Below are 22,078 nucleotides of genomic sequence, written 5' to 3'. Positions count from 1 at the left end.
ACTTTTTCAAAAGTCGAAGGCCATCATCCTGAAAACAGATGGGGAAGCAATCGCCATCGCTGATCGGATAGGAGATCCATTTTTCTTGAAGAAGGATACGGAAGCAGTCAACGCCGCTCAAGTCAAAATAACCCCAAACTTGGACGACTGGCACTACAGATTGGGTCACGTCCATGAAAGAAGCCTGAAAGACATGGCCCGGAAGAATAAGGCTCACGGTTTCAAGCTGGCGAACGAGGAAATCCTATCGACCAGCGTGATCTGCGTCATGGGAAAACAATCTCGAAAACAGTTTCCAAAATCTGAAGAAAATCAGACATCTGAGCTCCTGGAATTAATACACAGACGTATGCGGACCAATGCGGGTCTCTTCAATAGGTGGTTCAAAATATTTCGTCATCTTCACCGACGACAATTCAAGGTGGAGTGAAGTTTCGTTTTTAAAAACGAAAGACGAAGTCTTGGTCGCTTTCAGAACTTAAAAAACCGAGTCGAGTGCCAAACGGGAAGAAAAATCAAGGCTTTGCAATCCGACAACGGAACGGAATACTGCAACAACAATTTCGACCATTTCCTAAAAGAAAGTGGAATTGCGAGGAGACTTACCATTCCCAACAGAACGGAATTTCGGAGAGGAAGAATCGCACGTTAGTGGAGATGGCGAGATGCATGCTAATTCATTCTAAGTTGCCACCATCATTCTGGAGTGAAGCTATCGCCACTGCTAATAACACCAGAAACAGATGTCCTTCTCGATGGCGATTTACCCTTTACAAGATGGACGGGAAGGAAACCCACCCTAAGTGAACTTTTGGCGTAAAAGCACTGATTCTGGATGAAAAAGATACGAAGGGAAAGTTTGATTCGAGAAGCAAAGAGGCGGTCTTCATCGGCTACTCCGCGGAATCGAAAGCGTACCGTTTTTGGCTGCCCATTGAAAGGAAAATAGTAAGAAGTCGAAATGCCAAATTCTTGGCAAAATTTGATCAAAACGACAACTACGAAGATTTCATTAGCCCGGATATGTACGCTGAGTACGAAGTTAAAGAACGTCATGACTCCACGAAATCTGAAACAGTCGATGTTGAAATTAATTCACCCACTGAGACGACGAACGTCGAACCAACTGAAGTTGGAGTGCAAAGCGTCGATTCAACGGAATTGAAGAAAGGACCTGGATGGCCTAAATTAATACGTACTGGAGAGCCCGGAAGACCAAAAAAGCAGTACAATATGATCCCAAACAGCAGTACTCTATCTGAAATTCAAAAAGAGTCCGCAAGCCTGATTGGTATCCCAGACCCAGCGAACATGAAGGAGGCGATGGCTTCCGAAATGCAATGGACTGGAAGGAGGCGACCATAAGTGAATTCGTGTCCCAAATAAAGTGCAAGACACGGGAAATTGTTACGTAGCCGGAAAACCGCAACGCCATTGGCAACCGCCTGGTTTTTCGAACAAAATATGACGGAAACGGCCAAGTTGAGCGACGAAAAGTTCAACTTGTCGCAAAAGGATTTGCCCAGCAGACTGGAGTGGATTTCCAAGAAACATTTGCCCCAGTCCTCAGATCCAGTTCAATCAGACTCTTAATGGCATTGGCCGTGGAGCTTGACTTGATGGTTCATCAAATGGACGTCGTAACTGCATATCTAAATGGCGAAATTGATGAAGAAATTTATATGGATGTACCAGATGGCCTCGCAGATGTCCTCCGAGAGATCGTTAAAGCGAACAAAGAAAGCGAGGAAGTCGTCAAAACTTCTCGCAAATGGCTCTCCGACTTACAAGGATCCAATAAAGTATGTCGCATCAAGAAGGCCTTGTACGGGTTGTAACAGGCTGGAAGACAGTGGTACAAACCACTGGCCAAACGTCTCCGTGAGGTAGGAATGCGGCCCTTAAAAGCTGACCCCTGCGTTTACATTTCGAAGAAAGGCGAAGACATAATGCTCATCGCCATTCACGTCGACGACTTAATCATTGCTTGCCACAATGCCCGATGGATGGAGGAGACGATATCCGAACTGAAACATAAATTTGAAATGAAGGACCTGGGTGCCATTCACCATTGCCTAGGCATCGAATTCCGGAAAGTGCTCGTTAAATCAATTATCCGCATGTCGCAATCAAAGTATACGGAGGCGGTACTTCAACGTTTTTCAATGAAAGACTCAAAACCAATATCTACCCCCCTGAACGCCAACGAGAAATTGATAAAACCTGAATCTCCGTCTGAAGAGAGCATGGAAAGTTTTCCGTACCAAAGCCTTGTCGGCTCCTTGGTGTACTTGGCCGTTTCCACTCGTCCCGATATCTCGTACGCAGTGAGCACCTTGAGTCAGTTCAATACCAACTACAACGAAGAGCACTGGAAAGCTGGAAAGCGAGTTTTACGTTACTTAAGGGGTACAACTCAACACGGACAAAATGATATTTCAATATTACAACCAAAGACCTATAGGTTTTGCAAAATTGAAAAAGTGATAGCTTACCAGCAGCTGGAGACTAGAACAACTGAATGAGGTAAAGAAATATTTCGGAATTTTGGTATTGTTTCTATTATATAATTTGGTTTTAAAGTACCCTTAACTTAACTACCATTCATTAAATTTATTTTCTTAAACAAATTTCAATAAACCCCACCTTGACCGACCCGGTGATTTGGGTTCTTTCACTCCCCTACCTGAACCTCCACTAAAATCTCACCCAGTACGATCCCTGTTTAAATAATTTAATTTTCCAAGCACGGGGCTCTGCCGTCAGACCTTTCTTAATTATAAACCAAAAGTCTTATTAAATTTTATATTATTTAAATTTTCCACAATTCCGCAGCAAGTGCTCCACCACTGGCGCTCTAATCAGCCGCTCTCAGTGCTCGCTCAGACAGCCTTTACCTACCCAGTCCGTCCTTGTTGGGACCCACCTTTTTTTTGCTACGAGAAAGCCCTCCAGTGGCGTATCTACGGGGGTGTGAAGGGGGCGGGTGATCCGTGCGCAAATAAAAAATGCTATACACCAAAACAGTTTGATGAGCTTTTTTCGACCGATAAAACGCTGCAAATTTATGTTTTTTACCCCAAAAGCAGAAACCAAACCCATTTTATGTTTTTATTTGAAAGGTCCTTGGCGGTAAGACAGACTAACTTTTTTTGAGCCTGGTACTACGAAATATGTCTCAACATCGTCATTCTTCCTATAGTATAAATAAATAAATACATTCTTGCTTCATTATGTTCCCACAATCTTTTCTCTTTAGAAGTACATGTAACTAGAGCACACTTACATTTAGAAACAACTATCCTGTAGCAGCCAGTGGTAAATTGAAGAGAATAAACTTCAACGAAAGCTGGCTGACCTTTGTTGTATTCGCTTCGCATCGCACTCTACTGAAAGGTCTCTCAAAATCATCAACTGAAAATATTCGCTAATATTTCGAAAGTTATTTTAATATTTTAATATCTAGAGAATTTGTATTAGCACGGTTGCAAAGGTTTTTGGAGTTTTGTTTAGATAAAAAAGAAGTTAATCAATTATTTATTCAAATCTTTTTTATTTTTCTAATATGTTGAATATTAAACAAGTAGTAGCTCTTTTCCGGTTGAATTAACGGATATTTTACTTCGATCAAACTACTATTTCATATAATCTGATATAAATTTATTTACTATTTAATAATTTAGGTTGTTCGGGTTTCGAGTTGCAATTGCTACGAGACCTTTATTAATTTTGTAAAATAAATTAATTCTGAAAACCTTTCTAAATTACCCGCAAGAGCACCAACACGAACGATTTTGTATCTTACTGATATTGGCGTACATCTACTTCGGGGTTCGAAATTATCTGTCTGGCTCACGGATAAATACTTATCGGCGGAAAACAGCAAATTGGCTCTACAGCTACCATATCTACGATGCAGCTGGATTGTGACATACTCTAAGTCATTGTTCTCACAATCACAGCTGTTTGTCTCAATCAAACGTCAGAAAAGCAGCACTCACCATCAAGATTCATCAGTTTTCTAAATTATCGGTAATAGACTTATTTATTTTTATGTTTTGTGCTAAAATTCGTTTTGTCATTTCTGACGAACTCAAAACTTCTACCAGTTGATGCTATATTTTAACAATTAGTGGGAGAAAACCGAACTACAAACAATGAAGTAGAATAAATAGAGATCCAAACAGATCTGGGATTCGAGGGACGTTTTATTTGAGTAGGTGAATTAGGCTTAAGTTTCAACTTTATCCAATCGTGTTTTTTTTTAATGTATACAAGAGGTAATATATATAACGTTGATCTAAATCATCCTTGCAAAAACAGTTTGCCTTCCCCCTCTTCCAGTAGTGCCACAAACAACGCTGTTATTTAACCTTTTGTTAGGAATGTGTTTTCGTTTTTAGAAGCAATTGGGACGCTGTTTCGGTCTGCAACTGTAAAGGCCATGTCAGCCATAACCGAAACGTCGTCCCAAATTTTGTAAAATGATTGGTAGTTTCTCATTTCTTCTATACTTTGGATAGTGTTTTCACAAATATTAACAGTCTCTGTGAAAACTATGTTCGGACTTTACTTGGTAATATTCTGACAGAGAATTTGTTATCTGTACAACTTCGTCTAACACTACCCACATAACCAAAGTAAATTTCTCAATTGGGCTAAATACCTCCGACACTCTGCGGCCTCATCTGCTTTGCCATTATCAACAATATTTTCTTGTGGTAAATAAATGGCGTCAAACCTCGACCTAACATAATTGGTAGATTTTTTTGCTTGACCATCTAGTTTCGCTGCTTTTTTACATCTTGAAAATTACCTCGTACCCGAGTTCTTTTTGAGAGTTTTCAAAATATTGGCTTCTAACAGCCGAGTTACTTTAGAAATTGTAAATAGCTTGAAGTAAGGCTAACATATCTCTCAGTACTGGTATTATGGAAGAGCAGTGAACTAAAACCAGATTTAATCTGAGAGCAATGCGTGTAAGGGGAGAACCCACAAGTGGCTTCTTCGGTTATTGCCCTCACCCCACCCGTGTCCACTCATGACGTTCACACCATCATAAGTTTGACCAACACATTTTTAAATTGGCAGCCCACTTTCAACAAGCAATTTTATTATAGCTTAACCAGTGGCTTCGGCATCAAACTTGAGGAGATCGGTAAAACCAAAAGATCTTTATCAAACGTCGCCCTCTTTGGAAATGTACATAACACACTTAGCTGCATAAATTCCACATCCATCAATTATTTCACGGACAACCTTTTTTCAATTATTTCATGGACAAATGTTTTTCAATTATTTCATGGACAACCTTTTTTCAATTATTTCATGGACAACCTTTTTTCAATTATTTCATGGACAACCTTTTTTCAATTATTTCATGGACAACCTTTTTTCGAATTAAGTGACCACTTATGTTTATAAGCTCGTTTTTAAATGTACTGTGAATGTATTTCGCGTTGTTTGGCATGTTGTCGCATTTCTCTTTTAATTCAGGACATTTTCTTTTTAGCAATTCCAGAATTTCTATAAAATTTCCCCCGTTTTCATCGATAGAGTTCGATCTATGACCGCGTAGCGCAAAGCAACACTATTTCAGAGTGTGAAGCTAACAAATTGCGATTTCTAATTACATCTAATTTATGCTGCTTGTTTACCAGAGTGGCTACCGATCCTTGATTTTTGGACTTTCCATAATTTAAATATTTTAGGAATGATAATATATGGGTTGATTTGGTTGAACAAAAGTGATCTTCAAATTTCTTGGACATATTCTTCCAATCAGAAAACCCAGTTACAAAACTGCTTCTAACACTACTAGCAAAATGCCGGCAAGTAAAACCAATGCTACCAGCAAAATGCCGGCTAGATAAACCAATGCTACTAGCAAAATGCTGGCAAGTAAAACCAAAAACAATACCTTTCTCTACCGAGTATTCAATCATTTTGTACTTTTCATAACAACTTGAGTTAAATCCCCATTGTTTTCCAACAATATTGTTTTTCGGGAATGAGATTTTGGAATGAATTGGCGAGGGGCTGATCACTCCGCGTAGTCGGTGTACAGAGCCGTACCTTTGACTGTACTTATGGGATTACGCGTAATCTTTGAAGTCCCTGCCTTTGGCAGTGCTAATCTAACCGTAATACGGTGTACAGACTTTCTAAGAGTGGTTAGCCCCTCGTGAATTGGTTGACAGTCCTCGTCCAGGTTAATTCCTCACTGTCTTCGTTTAGTAAAGTCATATTTTTAAATAAATGTCGATAGAAACAGTATTTTTATCTTCATTTGATTGGGATATGCCAATTAAATTCAACGGATTTGTTTTTGCAATCTCCCGATTAATTTCAAGAATTATAGTATCATCGTCATAAGCTAAGTTTTCGGTGCTCGATTGACGCAAATTCGATAAATCAGTTATTTCACTACCAGGATTTATTTCAGAAATCGCTTCTCTTCAGATCCTTGTTTATTCTTACCATGAATTATTTCGGAGACGGAATTTCCGACTTCTTTACCCTCCTAATGAACAGCGTCGCTAGCAATTGTAGTGGGCTCAATATATCGTTTCAGTGGCAAACCAAGGGGGTTCCGCCCCCCCCCCCCCCAGGAAGAATAAAAAATAAGCATAAAACGTTTTCTGCTTACCATTACAAACTCTACCTAAAAATGTTTTGGGACTCATCGCCCGCCCCCCAGAAAAAATCCTGGGTGCGCCACTGCACTGTATCGTTCAATACATCCAGATTGGCTCTTAATTAGAGTCTCTTCCATTTTGAGATTTTCACAAACTTTAAAATGGGTAGGGGCGTAGGAACGTTTTGGAAGTTGGAGGGGGCAAAGAGAAACGAAAAGGGGCCTGGAGAATGGTTTGGAATTTTTAAAAGAGTGTAGCTTCTCCAAATGCATGTGTACTTTTTACTACTATGTAAATTGGCGGGAAAAGACTGAAATTTAAACACAGTTGAGGTTCTATAAGCTTTATATGCTTTTAAAATGATAGTTTTAGCTACTGCCCTATCAATGCAATTCCCAAGGTTTTTGTGCATTGTTACAGGAAATCAATTCAAAAATACTAACCGTAAATCGAAAAACAGTTATAGCAATTTTGAAGGAGCAGAGTTGTTATGTCGGGAATAACGGAATTCCCAGCGGAAGGAAAAGACAAACTAGCTCAATAAATGAGATATTTTTAATACTGTTATTGGTTGCTAAAGACATATTAAACCCCTCCGAGAGTATGAAAGAAGAAAGGTCAAAGACACGAAATATAGGCCCGTAATCATTAAACGTTGTGATCCCCAACGGATCATAACAAGGTTGTACCACGGCTTATTTACACAGGTTAGAACTCGGTTTACTTTTGTACGTACTAAATAATGGGGACCGTTACGTTCTGTTGGCCTTAATCCCCATTGGAATTATAGCTTCCCAAGCGCCACATTGATGGTTAAGTATGTACTAATTATTATTATTATTTTAAATGTACGTATAATTTAATTATAACTAATGCAAAAATTGCTGTTTTAACTATCAATAATTAAAATTAGAATGCAGGTGTGGCGCTAACTAACGGGCCTCTACTCTTAAAGCGCGAAAAATGTTTACCAATAGGAACCACGGCACGGCTTAACCTCGTGTTTACTAAACATGAGAAATGGCTAAGCCTAGGCTAAATTAAGAAATATATGGTTAAAGCCTAAGCCACATGCATCCGCCTAATTTTTCAAAAACTGGTTTATTTAATAAACAAATTTTTCAAAAACCGGTTTATTTAATAAAAAAAAATTTCAAAAATTGGTTTATTTAATAAACAAATTTTTCAAAAACCGGTTTCTTTAATAAACAAATTTTTCAAAAACTGGTTTATTTAATAAACACATTTTTCAAAAACTGGTTTATTTAATAAACAAATTTTTCAAAAACCAGTTTATTTAATAAACAAATTTATCAAAAATTGGTTTATTTAATAAATAAATTTTTCAAAAACCGGTTTATTTAATAAACAAATTTTTCAAAAACTGGTTTATTTAATAAACAAATTTTTCAAAAACTGGTTTATTTAATAAACAAACTTTTCAAAAACTGGTTTATTTATTAAACAAACTTTTCAAAAACTGGTTTATTTAATACACAATATGAAGATATAACTTAGTAATTTACCTCTACACTCTTAGTTCAATTATCTTCAGAAACTAAAATAAACTTCCGCTAATTCTCGAGTCACGACTTCATGTTCCATAAAAATCCAAAAAAACTATCTAAAAATAGTTTCAATAATTCAACGATAGATGGCTCGTCGAACGCCATAATTCCCCTGGGCCGCGGGCTGGAAGTTCGTAACGGTCCCTCACATATCGCTTTTGAATCCTAACCTGTGTAAATAAGCCGGGGCTGTACATTCGCAAGCACAAAATAACAGCGGCGCCCGGCTCTAGTTGCACCTTGGCTAATCTACAGGCCTCGAATGGTCAACTTTAATATTTGTTTAAGCTATTTGCGAACCGGTAATCTCAACGTAATAACAGGTAAAAAAGGTTGCGTGGAAGAAGTTCTCTTGAAATGAACCCTTTGTTCGACTTTCACTGTATACCTATTAAGAAGTTATGATTCCAACAAAACTGTCTTTGAGCAAAAACTAAACTATTTAATGAGAAAAAATAACAAAACCCAAATAGAGAGAGACCAAATATTTTCTTTATAAAAGAGATTTGCAGTATTGTACAACATATAATATAATGAACCTATTATAAAATATCTTTTGTCAGGGAAACAAACATTTAGAACGACGCCAGTAGAAGTTCGTTTTAATGCTTTTATTTTAAAAACTAGTTGTCGTTAGTTATAAATATTTGGCGAGAAGGAAATAAATACTCAAGACGTTGAAAATAATTCCTAACACTATTTTAAACCGTGATTTATGTAAAGATTGTAAACAAAACCTCAACTCAGGAAAAATGCGACATAAAACCAGTTTTTGGTCTGTTCTTGAATAAATTAAAATTTCTACGTTTCAGAGTTTTGTTCTCTAACTCCAGTAAATGTGGTACCCAGGATCTAGCACTGAACTACTATAATGAATTTTATAATTCTACCCATAAGTAAAGAACTGTACATGTAGGTCATTTGCTTGAAACGATCCTGGTTCGACAGGAGTTAGTTGTTTAGCCATGACGTTACTACATCAAATCATATCGAATTTTAAATGCATTAAAATTTCGACTGTAGAATTTTTTTTCAGTTTTAACAATATCTGTTTTGTAGACTAGAGTTTTTCCTACCTAAAGCAAAAGTGAAATATTTATTAAAAGGGTCAATGTAATCATTTTTTAATTGCATATTCTAAGCGAAGTAAGATTTGCGAGGGTATTGATTGGGGAGGGAAAGAAGTTCAAAAGTAGGAATAGAGTAGCCTAGTGAGAGCTTCGAGAACTAGCCAAGCACTGGAGAAGTCGAGTAGGCTTATTGATTTTTTGCAAATCGACGGAAACGCTACCGCCATCTATATACGTTTGAATACAATACCCGAAAGAACACACTGGGAAAAGGGTGCAAAGGTGCATCATCCATCCTAGCCTAGCCTTCTATGTGGTCTATCTCGATAGCAGCATTCAGTATATCTTAAGCATTGTTAAGAAAAAGAACTTGCATATTTTCGGTAATTATGTCACTTTTGTTAAGTAATTTTCTGCTAACTGTTGTTACTATTTAACAAGCGTCATTTACTCTTAGCTTCTGTTAAAAATGGAAGCAGACATGTGAGTTTCGTTGACAAACCATAAATATGTGTGTTGGCAGATATGAGTGAATAGAGAGATTAAGACAGCAACCGAAAACGTCTAGGTGTGAACTTGTAGCGCGTGTAGACGTACCTTTGTGTGTACAGCCTGCACGTCCTACAATTTCCCCCTACACGTTTTCTGGTGCTCGCTTAACCTGTGTTATATTGGATTAAAATTAAAATTTAAGTTTAAATGACAATGATTGTAAATATCCCAGCATTTCTTAATAACATTGTATTTTATGTTAACTTATCCCGTCTAGTGCCACTGCATGTAACAGGTTTTGGAAAAGGAGAACAGATTTTATGGAGTCGAACTCACAACGAAACTCAAATAACGAAAGTATTTATTTTAGAACATATAAACTTATTTTATAGTCAATGTCAAAGTGTCTCAGTTTAATCATTTAAATCCAGTCGTACTCAACTTTTAATTTTGAAATGAGGTGATTTTTGGGAATGCTTTACTTTTCTCCTTCAATATATTCAATAGCTGCGAAATATGTGGGGGCTTACATTGTACCTCACGAGCAAAGTCAGTGGGATTCATCGTTTGCATTTAATTGTGGCTCTTACATCACAGTCGTTTTATTTTACAAGTGAACAATCGCGCGCTACATATTATATTTTTTACTTTTTTCATTATAGAAACCACCATTACAGATTAATATAAAACTAGATTTCTCCCCTCGCGGGTGTCCCATTCTATCGGAATTTTTGGCTGTCAAAGTGGCAAATTTATTTAACCACTAGATTGTAATAGTCGCCTAATACAAAAGAGTAATAGTTTGGCATGCGCTTAACATGGCTCTTGCGGTTTAGTTTTTGACGGTCATCGTCAAAACGCGTTTTCTCCTCAGTATACATTTCCATTAACATGGTCAACTTTTGACTTTCCCAAATCACAGGTTTACTCAAAGGCGAATATTTATAACCTTATTTACGATAACCGATTCCAAATTGAGACACTAACATTTAAAGAGAATACAACCTGCAATACGTTCTTTGCAGATAAATTTTGGCGTTACTTTAGAGCCCAAAATGTCAAAAGCCGTAGCGCTAATAGTAAATGTAGGGAGCCGTTGGCTATAGCATGGCATGAAAGGCTTTCCACCACCCTTTTACGAAACCCAGTCACATGGAATACAGGCTATAACAGTCACTAACTGAATTGGGCCTAAGGTAGTGCCTTGAGTATTAGTCTAGCCAAGAACGTATATATGTATAAGAACGTTGAACGATCAAATAGGCGCCTGGTGCCATGATGCAATCCGTTACCGAATAACTCCGCCGAAAAAACCGCGTGCGGCGCGCGCTAAAGGTTAAAACCGTTTCTAGTTCAAGCGCGCGCTGCACGCGGATTTTAGGGCGGAGTTATTGTGAACCGATTAAATCATGGCACAAGCGATGCCTTTTGTTCAACGTTCTTATACATATATACGTTCTTGGTCTAGCTGATTATTAGTACTAAGCGTCTCATATTTGCATAAATCTTAAAATGATAATGTTTATAGTTGGAGTCAAACCAAAGCCATATGACGTCAGCGAAATAATCGGCACATTCGGAACATACCAGGTGTTATTCACAATTTGGATTTGCTTTTTCGGAATGCTCACTTCAATGGCCACATACGATATCACCTTTATGACACCAGAGCTCCTGTATCACTGCGCTGACCCATATTTCAAAAACTTGACGGATCAATGCTCACTGACCATCAACGCGACATTTACTCCTGTCAAACAAACGAAGGAATGCCATAAATGGACCTATTCAGCAAACGACACATATTATCCGAAAGGATCCACATTAACAGAAAAAGTAAATAAAAAATCAATTTTTAAGTGAGTACGTAAAAGTTGTTAACAGGTGGCTAGTCCACAAGATGACGGTCTAGTTTTGAGCTAAGCCTAGGGTTTTTTGTATTAATGTTTGCAAGGAATGTTAGCTCTTTGTTCAATTTAGTGAATCCTGGTATCAAAATAATATCTTGTGGCTCTCACGAACGAAGCAATTTCCTCTTTCTTAGTTAGTAAAACAGATGCTTTGAGGGTATTGTCTGCCCATCACGGCCTCCGATCAGTTGATCATTCGCTGAGCTCGGCGTTGCCAGAAGTCTCCAACACATAAATGGATGAGTCTGCCTGGGAACAGTTGTCATTTCCCATTTACAAGGGTGGTGTAATGTTTCTTGATATTAGGCTTAACTAGTTTTAGATATAAAATACACACAGCCGTTAAGTTCAAATATTTATTTTCAAAACCCCAAAAATCTTTTTCAAGTTTGCGTGCTTACGCCTGCTCTTCGTGCACTATTTTTAAATTCGTGTGCCCAATTTAAAACGTTTAAAGATACAACACCGAAACCTTACAGGTAGTCTATGAATCCAGCACGCCTTCAATCTCCCTCTTCCTGTATTTGCCATTAGTCGCTAGTTTCCGGACCAAGTGGTTTGCGATTCCTTCCGCCATTGGGAAATTTTTCTAGATGTGACCTTGTCTTCCCCAGATATCGGATTTATCTTGGTTGAAAATGCTTCCGTCAGCGTACCTGGGTACCCTCTTAATGGCAAGCCTAACCCGAGCAGGGAATGTTAAGCATCCGTCGATACTCAGGCGTATCGCGACTGTCGAGACAGGGTCGTTTTAACCCTTCAGTAGGTTTTAGGCCAAAATCTCATTTATCGTCTTTTGGACCTTTGTAGACCTTATTGTATGGAATCGTAGACCCTAAATTTTCAAAACTTCTCGTAGGCCCTAGGCACTTTGAATAGTCTGCCTTATGGATAAGAAGGCCCTGTGTTTAAGACGCCGCAGAAAATCCTGCTGTTGGCGATACTTCTGTAAAACTCGCAGCAGGAATTTTGAATTTTCTACAGCCTTCTTGACTGTCGCGCCACGAGTGTGTAAACCCTTGCTAGTATTATATTCCCTTTAAACCTTGGGCGTCCATATCTGTTTATCAAGCACTTGTACCCGCAGAAGTCATGTCGATTCTAACGGTACTCATGTCTTAGGCTAAGAGAAAAGCTCTGGCTGGCTATACCTTCCACGGTGCAGTCATTTTAAAGCGCGCTTTGGTAACTTTTGGAGTTCCGTCCGTTCTTGATCTCAAAAGTTGTTATCCGTTTAAAGCCGTAGCCATTGAAACCTTTTGATTTTTCGGGCCCAATGGTTCGGGACGATATCGGCTGGACAACCACGTGTTACAGAGTATCTGATCCAAAGAGTCGCGATATCAGGCCAGCGAAGAAATACGACACATTTCCTCGGGGGCTTCAGAATCAGAATTTCAGCAAAATCATCCTAAACGAACTATGGGTTTCACGTTATGATTGTTTAGATTACCAACTCATTAACAGGCAAAACATGTTTAACGCTTGTAGTTGACTAGCACACCTCGACAATTACATTAACGTAATTCATATCTATCAAACTTCTTCCATTGCCGTGACTTAAAGTGATATTAATTTCAGTTCAACCTGGTTTGTCAACGTTCTTGGTACATCTCCCTCGCCAGCTCCTCGCAGCAAATTGGTGATCTCTGCGCCGGCATTTTTGTCTCCTATCTTTCGTATAGGTGAGTTACGTCTCAGGAATGACCTCGATATTTTGACGATAGGCTTTTACACATTTTAAAAAGCACGAAAATAAATTTTATCATAAGTAATAGCGGAAACGGCTATCTTCGTCCATTCGTTTCTCTAATGACGTGCTTTTTTTGTTCTCCGCTTTATCAACTGAGTTTCTTAATTTTTTTATCAGCACTGTTGTGGTTCTATTGTACATTAAATATATACCTATTATTTACTTGAAGTAGTATTTTAAATTTGAGTCTATTTGATCGATTCTCAAAAACCGTGCGTACCGTACCGTACTGAACCTAACCTAACCTAACCCGACCAATATCCGACATTTACAGACAATTAAATTTGGTGCTTTTCCTCGAGACCACGGTGAGATGAAAACCCCATCAAAATCAAATCCTTTTGAGTCTATTTGATCGATTCCCATTATTCTTACTGCATTTCATTTTGGCATTAGGTAAAATTAAAGATACTAAACTGGTATTGTAAATACTTTTGAATTCGATCTAATGAAACAAATGAGAAAGGGAATTCGATCAAATGGAATTTCGATTAATTGCAACGTATAGTGATCGACTGTCGAACACATATTTGTCGATCAAATGGACCAACACCGTATTGATTGTGGAGCTTATTTTACAAGATGTTCTGCTTAGTAAGAGTGATGATAGAGTGGGAGAGCGGGAGCTTGCCGCTACGGCTGGTGGCGCCACCTCAAGTTCATCATTCTAATGATTTTACAATATTACCATATTATATCAAGTACCGCAATTATTTTAACGATTTTCGCATGTGTAAGCACTCTATCGTTCAAGTACTGTACTTTATTTAGCTTAATTCACTCATTAAATAACTTTATTTAACGTTTTTAATTGCCCGTTTCGCCCCTTTTTTGGGCCTTGGCGTTTCAGTGACGCCGTTACGGTATGTCAAACGGCAACCCCTTCGTTACCGCGCCGCACCTGGGTCCCCCTTTTGTTCCTGGTATTATTACATCCAGCCCGCGTTGTTTCGGTGGTCCTCATATCTCTACTTATGGCGCCATTTTTCCATCGCTAGAAACAACAACAAGCTATACTCCTCCAGGATTCTCTCCTCTTCAAAATCCGTCGGGGGCTTTTAATACTCATTCCCTTAACGCTAACCACGGTTATCCAGATCTAGCATGTGGTTTTCCGCCGCAATAGGCGCTGTTGGCAGTAGCGTTGCCAGACTTACGATAATTATCGTACACGTCGATAATTTCGAAATAATTTTTGGGACATACGATATTTTCAAAGGCGTTCTATATAGTATGCATTTTTCGATAAAATTCAGCTCACGCGTACGATACTGTACGATAATTTTTTTAATTGGCGGAAAACCAGTTAAAACCATAGGTCAACGCCAAGAGTTGGGCTCAAACTCACCTCACTGAATTCATATATGAGCTTACGGATGGTCTCAGGTTCACCTTGATATCACCAATTATTGGCCGGGTCTTGGGCTCGAGCTCGCAATCTATAATTCCCCGCCGATGTGAGGTCTCGAGCTCAGTAGATTTTAATCCTACAAATCGTCTCATGCTCGGACTCACTGTAGTTATAAATATAAGGGCAGTCTCGGGCTCACACTCACTATATTTACCAATCGACATGTGACCTCGAGCTCAGGCTCACTATAGTTACTTACAAATAAAATGGTGGCCTCGAGCTCGGTCTCACTTTGTTTTAAAACTATTAATGGCTTAAATTCAAAACCGATGTTTCAAAATATTCAGACAAGCTCAAGCTTGGGATCACTCTATTTTAGCTCTGTTCAATATGATATAATTAAACCCTTACGACGCTCTGGACTCTTAGAGTTGCTCAAGTTGCTCAACCCGATTTTTAGTCGCACAATTGATTTATCAATTAGCCCAATTAGTGTTTTTGAGCTCCATTCCAGCATCACTGGCACACCTGGAAGGCAGTCTGAGGCGGTCAGGCATCCCTAAGCCCGGAAATCCAGACTTCTAACACTTTTTTTGACAAAATAAATTTCGAACGTGGGCTTAGGGCTAATCAATATCGCGAATTGGAAGGAGATATAGTTCATCCTCAGATACGAAAACAGTATTCAAATTGGTCTCGGGCTTGGGCTCAATCTTAATCGGGAGTGGAGCTCGGGCTCACCTCCGATATGAAGACTACCAAAATCAGTCTCGTGATCGGGCTCAAGTATTATGTCCGGCTCAAAGTTGAGCTCTTAGTACGTTAATGTTTGAGCTCCGAGTAATGTGTATAATGAAATAGGTTGAAGTTCGAGCTCGACGTAATTTGTTACAGTATGCGTTCCACAATACCTCAGCTCGGGCTTGGTTTTAACGTGACAACTTATCGGTCTCGTCTCAGGCTCACAATATTTATTTAAAAATACCTGAGCTAGGTTAAAACTGCTATTTTTAAACATAAGTTTTTATTCGGTCGAACTTTAAGTGTTATTAAAAATTGGATTTCACAAGTTTAACGTCACTATTTCACACACAAATTAAATATAACGCCATTTTTCAGGCACTCGATATTTTTTTGGCTGTGTTACGGTAATTTGAGTTTCAGGAATTGGCAACGCTGGTCAGTAGCGACCGATTTTTTCTCTCTTCTACCTCGTCTGGGTTAAACGCGAGGTTTAATTTCACAACCGCCAACTCTGCTACAGCTCCGCTCACTACACTCACAAGCCAGTGAAGGCAGTGTTATTATTTCCCAAGAATCGTCCGCTGTTTCAGCGTCGGCTACCATATCGTGAGCTGAAATGGCTGATACCACTATTAAAACTGTCGATTCAACATCGGAATCTTGTCAATTTTCAACGGACCAACTACCTACTCTTTCCATCGCTCTACTCAAAAAACAAACCCTAATTACTCATCGTAACGCCACAATCGAAGATTATTTGGTAGTGATCGCGCTGATTGTGCCTTCGAAAAATATTACCGATATTTACCGTGCTAATGATTTTATTTAAATATATTTATCCTATGTTTCTTGGGCGCTAACTTTCGTAATACGCTATTGGAATGTCTGCCTCTCGGCACCTCGCCGAAAAAGGTACTCCTCTCAAATGTTACACCGATAATTGATGACCAGTTGATAATCTCTATGATGTCCCGCTATGGTGTTGTCCACGGGGGAGTGCACACCCTTTTCGCCTTGGTATCTCGCGCTGAATTCAAATGTGCTCGTCAAGAAGAGTCCGTTCTCTTCGAATCCGATGACACATATCGTGCTCTCCCAGGGTATTTATTCGTTTTTGTCAATCAAGAAATGTTTATCATTTCTGTTAATAACCCGGTTCGTTGCGTGTCTTGCGGGGAAACCGGATGTCATCCGCAACTGCTAGCGCGTTATAACCACACTAGTCATCTCAACTTCATCAACAACTACTTTAATCTCAACCACTCTCTCTGAGACTAAAACTGTCAACTCGTTCACCTCTTCTTCAAAGATTACCCTATCCGAAACAGAGATCACTGCGGTGATACCTTCTTCGAAGTGGACACTTTCTTCTACCGTTAACGCCGTACCACGCCACAACGAAACTGAACCATTTAAATCTACATCGGTAATCGAAACAACACCAGCTGATGACTCATCCACCGAGAGCTCTGGTAACGCCTGTCTCCACCCATCTGGTTTCGGAGTCAGGCAACGACTTCGATGATACAGAAATGGACTTTGATAAAGAACCTATTGTCAAAGTTGTTTGAAACAAAAGAAAATCAAAATCGATCCCTGAAACCGCGTCAAAACGAAAACCGGCTATGAGCCCACCAGAAGTTAAACCACCAAAACTCAACTACAAAGTACAGCAATAACCCCCAGAATGAAGAATGGCCAGACCCGAAAATTCCTTTTAAACCACCTTTCTCCCACCAGGAAGCCATGAAATACGTACAACGCCCTCTAGGTGCACCCGCTTCAGTCGCTCGTACGATATGCGCCAAGTCCTAGTCATCGGTCATACTGACCCCACCATTGCTGCTGTCGGGTCTTACACACCTTGACGCAATGAACGAAACAAGTACTATCACCTCTCGAACGCTATACGTGACATGTCCACAGTAAATATTTCCGAAGCGGAAAGCTCGTCGGAAAATAATTCGTCCTTTTTTCAAGCTCATTTACTCAGTTTTTTACGCTTAACGTAACTATGTTTTTATCATTTTTAATGGTTTTTAACATTATGTCATTGATTTTTCGTGGTACGAGACAGGGTGTGACCTCGATACGCGCTCGTGATTTTGTTTCCAGGTTTAAGCCCGATATAATCTGTTTTCAAAAAAACGTTTGTACAACCTTCTTTCGCTGGATTTTTTATTTGGTCATACGTTTTCTACCACAATGCCTCCCTCAAACCACTTAGATCAGGTGGGTCGGTGGCCATTAACCCCGCTCTTCATCCCTTCGACTTATATTTCGTGGTCGAGTGAAAATATTGTCATCGACACGCTAAACTATATTACAAATACTCTAAAGCATGTTGACCTATCCGACAACATTTTAGTTACTGGCGATTTTACATGTTGTTTAGATACTATTGATCGCTAAAATTGTCACGAATACGGTGACGATTTATGTGATAATTTAAATTCTCCAGCTTCGCACTTTCATCTAGTAAACGCATTAAAACCCCCACTTCGCGTTTCATCTCACGTGCAAAACCCATGGAAAACACTTATCCGCTCGTCGAGACCGTCTTTGCGTGCGTTCTTTGTTTCACCTTCAAAGTGTCCGTCATATACCGTCGTTTTTTCGCTGCCATGACGCTGTACTTTGTCAATTCTTTGACACCTTACTAATCCCTCGTTCGCCGCCCTTTTGGCGTATGAACATTCCTTGGTTAAAAGTTTCTCGCAGAATCTCGTAACATGCTTGTGAATATTATTAGCTTGACGCCACCTATGATGTCTTGGTCTTCTTGATGGTTTGAAGTTATTAAATCGGAAATAAATTCAAATAATGTCGTTTCCCTTGGTGTTTTGGCATCGTCGCGATACTCGTGACTGGGCTGCTATCGGTCACTATGAGGCCATGGTAGCCGCCCAATTCTCCGGAACATCTGCACCATAGTGAGAAGCTTAAAGATCTCTTGCTCAATCGCTCAATGAACTCTGTCATTCGCGCGTGATAATCCTTTTACACTTGCATCGACCCCCATATAGACAGGTATTGCCGTAAAATATTCGTAGTTCAAAGCGTATCTCATCCCGACAGCTAGCGTTAGGCTTAATGAGCTTCGATCCCGTCGTTGAAACGAAACCGGATTTTACAGACAAGCTCGTATTTCGAATTTTCGTCATCAGATGGCGACTTCGACAACTTGGGAGAAATCGCTGTTAACGCACAGCCTATGTCAGGGGCGTAGGAACCAGGGGGGGCAGGGGGGGGCGATGCCCCTCCCTAGAATTTTGCAGGGAGGGGCAACTAATGTTACTGCCCCCTCCAACTTTTTAGTCAGTAGAAATCTTCACAAGTCTCAAATTGTCATTTTAAAAGCATATAAAAGCTTATAGAAACTAAACTGTGATTAAATTTCAGTCTTTTCCCGCCAATTTACATTATAGTAAAAAGTACACCAGCATTCGGATAAGCTACACTCGATTAAAAATTCAAAACCATTCTCCAGACCCCTTTTGGTTTCCCTTTGCCCCCTCCAACTTCTAGAACGTTCCTACGCCCCTGACCTATGTACGATTCTAACTTATATGGAGCTAATATAATATAAACTTATGATGTTATAAAGAATAAAGTTATTTATTTGTACCTTGTTGAGATACCGTGCAAAATTAATTGAGCATGTAATACTGGCAGACAGCGAAGTGAATTAGGTCATTGTCTCGAACCATAAATAAATACATTTTTGATGTTATAAGTGGAAATTATGGCTTTTTGAAGTGTTAATTTATAAATTTACAATGCGGTACTTGTACAACTGTCCCCTTTTTTATAACATATAAACGTTCATTAACTTCTGATTTTGCTCCCTATTAATTAATATTTCACGTATACTTCAGGTATGGAAGACGTACTGTATCCCTTCTAAGTCTGGTTCCCGGAGCAGTTGGAGTTTTCACGTTCGTTTTCGTCACCGATATCAGACTGTATATAATGGCGGAATTCCTCTACGGATTCACTGGAGAAACTGTCAAAGACCTTATTATGGTTATAAGTACGAGCAATCTATTGAATTACATCTAATTTACTAATTTAAATTAGGTAATAATAATTTAATTATAAAGCTAGGTTTTATATAAAGTCATATTTTGTTAAAACCCCAGTTTCAAATTATAAAAATAAAAATAAAAATAAAAATTAAATATCAAACTATTAATAATTAATATTAAATTTAAAAAATATATAATTAAGTGAAGTTTAATTAAATAAATAAAATTAATTATTAAATTAATAAATTAATTCCTTAATTAATTTATTAATTAAATAACAAAAAATACACTCTTTAAGCCATGCATGATTTCATATCCGTATTTCTCCGGCGCAAACGTCCATAAAATAAATTTTAATTTTTAAACAAAACCAAATCAGTCCAAACTAAACCAAATAAAATAAATAAATTAATAGGGCCTACATTAATTTTATTAATAAATCCATACCTTAATTAATTAATCAATACCCTAATTGATTAATCAATACCTTATTTAATTCATCAATACCTTAAATAATTCATCAATACCTTAATTAATTCATTAATACCTTAATTAATTAATCAATACCTTAAATAACTAAATAATTAATCAATACCCTAATTAATTAATCAGTAAATTAATTAATTAATCAGTAAATTAATTAATTAATCAATACCTTAATTAATTTAATAATTCAATTCAACTCAAAAAGTGTTTATTTCCTGTATAATAACATAGAAGTTGAGTACTTTTTATAATTATACAGGGTTGTAATTTTTTGGTTTTATATTAAACATTTGAGTGAACATATAACATGTTCTTAGAAGGCTTAAAGAAAAATACAATAAAGATACAGCATAGTCTAAATAAAATACAAATCTGTGGAATTAAAACTTTTATCCTAGTTATTTTTATGCTAGTTATTAGTTTCATATTGAATTGAAACGGGTCTCTTAAATTAGTTTTTTAATCTAATAATATTTAATAAATTGATTATTTAAATAATTAATTAATTAGTAATTAATACAAGTCATTTATTAATAATTTTAATTAATAATTAATTAATAATTAATAATTAATAATTAATAATTAATTAATAATTAATAATTAATAATTAATAATTAATTATTTAATAATTAATTAATAATTAATAATTAATAATTAATAATTAATTAATAATTAATTAATAATTAATAATTAATTAATAATTAATAATTAATAATTAATTAATAATTAATACGTTTATTAATAATTCAAAATAATTATTTAATTAGTAGTTATTAAATTTATTAATAATTTAAAATTAATTAATTAGTTATTAATTTATTAATTATTAATAGTTAAATAATTTATATAATAATTTAATGATTTGATTATTTGACATTTTGATAGTTTAATAATTTAAAAATACATAATCAATTAATTTAATAATTTAAAAATAAATAATCAATTAATTTATTTTTTTAAATATTAATCAATTAATTTAATTTTTAAATAATTAATCAAATAATTTAATTTTTAAATAATTAATCAAATAATTTAATTTTTTAAATAACTAATAAATTAAATTTAATAACTTTATCTGATAAGAAGTCTAATAGTTAATTTTATTTTTAGTGGTGGAAACGTGTGGCGAGAATAGCAGGGGCTTCTTTAGCATGGTTGCAGGCACGGCAGGTTACTCTATAGGCTACACTCTTCTGCCAGGCCTGTACTGGTATATTCGAGATGAACACTATTTCCATATATTCATTGCTTGTCTCTTCAGCTTTGTTGCCACATTTTCCTGGTAAGAAATATAAGTGAGACATAGACTTTATTTCGCGTCAAAAGTTGGTCGGCGACATAATCCGACATTGCCGCCATTTGCTCTCATTATATCGGTCACTCTCCATCACCTATCAGGGATTGGAAAATCTATATCAAGTTAATATGGTCATCGAAGAGGCTTCTTCTAGATTTCTTTAATACTTTTGAGTTTGAAAAAGATTTCAAATATGTGCCAAGGCTATTTTCAAGGCTTAAGAAATGTGTTTAATGATATAGATGATTTAAAACCGACCATTGTATACACAGAAATAACCTAATCACGTATAAAAAGAAAGATATTATATTTTTAGGGCTGAAACTAGGAGCAAGATACTGTACTACCTATTAACATATAACCATGATATCAGTGTTACCATATGTAACCTGATCACTCATAATAGCATTTTGGATAACGAAACCTGGTTCATGGGATATGACGTGACGAAAAACGAGCCGTCAACTTTACAGATGGGAAACGGAAGTTAGTGTCAAAGCAGATTTTGAAAACGAGTAGAATTCTTCGTTCATTTCTAACTTTACCTCGTGCATCGCGATCACGTGATTTCGTTTCCGTGGTAACCTTTTCAATAGCGCAAAGAATAAATATATATATATTCGTTTTTGGGTTCACCTATTGTATATTCCGTGTGAAACTACGTCATGTAGGTCTCATTGAAATTTTGTATTTGGAAATATTAAACAGAGGCACTTTTATGATTAATTACGTAACATATGG

The 22,078-nt window shown here is 37.2% G+C and overlaps 1 protein-coding gene across 1 annotated transcript; it reads left to right on the top strand.

The window, feature by feature from the left end:
* The first annotated feature begins 3,959 nt into the window (after positions 1–3,959).
* LOC149949450 (steroid transmembrane transporter SLC22A24-like) lies at positions 3,960–22,042 on the top strand. The gene is made up of 7 exons (XM_090169227.1): positions 3,960–4,032; positions 10,046–10,125; positions 11,297–11,604; positions 13,260–13,363; positions 19,405–19,559; positions 21,151–21,322; positions 21,654–22,042. The coding sequence occupies exons 2-7, from the start codon at positions 10,089–10,091 to the stop codon at positions 21,826–21,828; spliced, it is 951 nt and encodes a 316-aa protein (XP_090025353.1). The 5' UTR covers positions 3,960–4,032; positions 10,046–10,088; the 3' UTR covers positions 21,829–22,042.
* Positions 22,043–22,078: the final 36 nt, after the last annotated feature.

The sequence above is a fragment of the Leiobunum rupestre genome, chromosome 3 (genome assembly GCF_980474605.1).
Source record: "Leiobunum rupestre chromosome 3, qqLeiRupe1.1.hap1, whole genome shotgun sequence".
NCBI classification, from domain to species: Eukaryota; Metazoa; Arthropoda; class Arachnida; order Opiliones; family Sclerosomatidae; genus Leiobunum; species Leiobunum rupestre.
The sequence above is the reverse complement of the archived record's forward strand: the minus strand, read 5'-3'. Positions and strand labels throughout refer to the sequence as shown.